Source organism: Austrofundulus limnaeus, unplaced genomic scaffold (genome assembly GCF_001266775.1).
Source record: "Austrofundulus limnaeus strain Quisiro unplaced genomic scaffold, Austrofundulus_limnaeus-1.0 Scaffold470, whole genome shotgun sequence".
NCBI classification, from domain to species: Eukaryota; Metazoa; Chordata; class Actinopteri; order Cyprinodontiformes; family Rivulidae; genus Austrofundulus; species Austrofundulus limnaeus.
Genome location: NW_013952872.1, coordinates 85,720 through 87,160, shown reverse-complemented (window position 1 = coordinate 87,160; position 1,441 = coordinate 85,720). Strand labels below are relative to the sequence as shown.

The window sequence follows — 1,441 nt, the reverse complement described above, 5'->3', positions numbered from 1 at the left end:
TTTCTGGTCCGAGAGGAGGAAAGACATGGTGGACTGAGGTCGACTGAGGTACTTTTGTTTTTTGCCACGACGTGTTTCCTCCTCGCGATGCGGCGCGCATCAAATCAGACGTCTTTTAAAAAAACATTAAACTGTGTCATATACTTTTTATCATATCTTCGCATCTACTTGGCCTAACAACACAATTTAAAAACTGGTTTAAAGTTCTAAGTCTCTGCTTTTCACTCAAGTCTCAGACAGGGCGGATCTACAGGTAGTTTTTTTTCTTCCTAAACTTTATTTAGGTCAGACAACACTTCGTGGGTGACGTAAACAGCTCCGCTACACGGCGAGGGACGCATAAATCCTGCAACACAACAAATCGATAATGAAATTAGTTGCCAACGCTTTTAATAATCAATTTTTATAGATTTGTTGTTGCAGCCCTAATTATAACATGATATAAAAGTCAAAACTGTTGATTTTCCATGACCTAGCCCCTTTAAGTCCTGTAATGAAGTGAACACCTGTGCGGACTGTCCCTGCACAGCACTGTACCCAGCCCTAACAGTCAGGGCTGACTCCTGGAGTTTCTGCAGTAAAACTCAGAGGAAGTGTTGATAATGACTCTCAGCTACCATCACTGTAAAACTGACTGTACTTACCGTGTTCAACCAGCTGACAACTTGTACAAGTTTAACTAACAGTTACTCAGTTGTCGACGTTCATCTAACATTCCCCTCATCAGGTTCATTCAAACTTGTGTACGTGAGATATTTTACTAACAGAGAAAACCTTACAGCCTCTCTGCTCTCAGTGTTGAGGACTAAAGTGAAGTTATTTCTGCAGGAGGAGCACAATAAGCTACATGTTAGCAGGTTTTAGTTTCTGACCTCCTTCCTGGCTGCAGGCTGTTTGTTGGTGGACTGAACTGTGCAGTTGTTCAGATTCCTCTCTCCAAACACAGGTCGAGGAACGTTACGCAGTCCTGCCAAATCCTGGAGTAAACAAAACCAAACAAACCTGTTAGAAAATCAGGACAACATGAAAAGATGATCTGATCCTCTGAGCTGGGATCACAGAACAGGATCAAAGCCCATCAATAGCTGTGTTTCCATTGCAAATGTGCGCAAAACTTTGTCGATATTCTGTTAACGTCGAAAAAACACAGTTTCACAACTGCAGTGTTTCCATTAAGTAAGAAATGCAAACACACACAAACAGGTGTTTACATCCAGGGTTTTCTATTCAGACACTGACTGAATGGTATGTGCATATGTGTATTATAGATATATGTATATGTGTATATATATGAAAGTGTATGGGTATGTTTATATGTGTGTATATGGGTATGGTTTTCAGCAAGGCTATAGTCATTATAATTACATAGTTATGCATTTTTGTTGCTGTGGTTTTGTTATCTTTGTTTTGTAGGTGTGGAGCCAAGATGCCAGGTGTGCTG

At 40.6% G+C, this 1,441-nt stretch overlaps 1 protein-coding gene across 5 annotated transcripts in view; it reads right to left on the bottom strand.

The window, feature by feature from the left end:
• Positions 1–1,441, bottom strand: part of cdc7 (cell division cycle 7 homolog (S. cerevisiae)) — a 14,270-nt gene that overhangs the window by 5,046 nt on the left and 7,783 nt on the right. For all 5 annotated transcript variants that reach the window (XM_014025342.1, XM_014025343.1, XM_014025344.1 and 2 more), the window contains exon 8: positions 873–977. In XM_014025342.1, the coding sequence (XP_013880796.1) occupies positions 873–977 (105 nt within the window). The remainder of the gene's footprint in view (positions 1–872; positions 978–1,441) is intronic.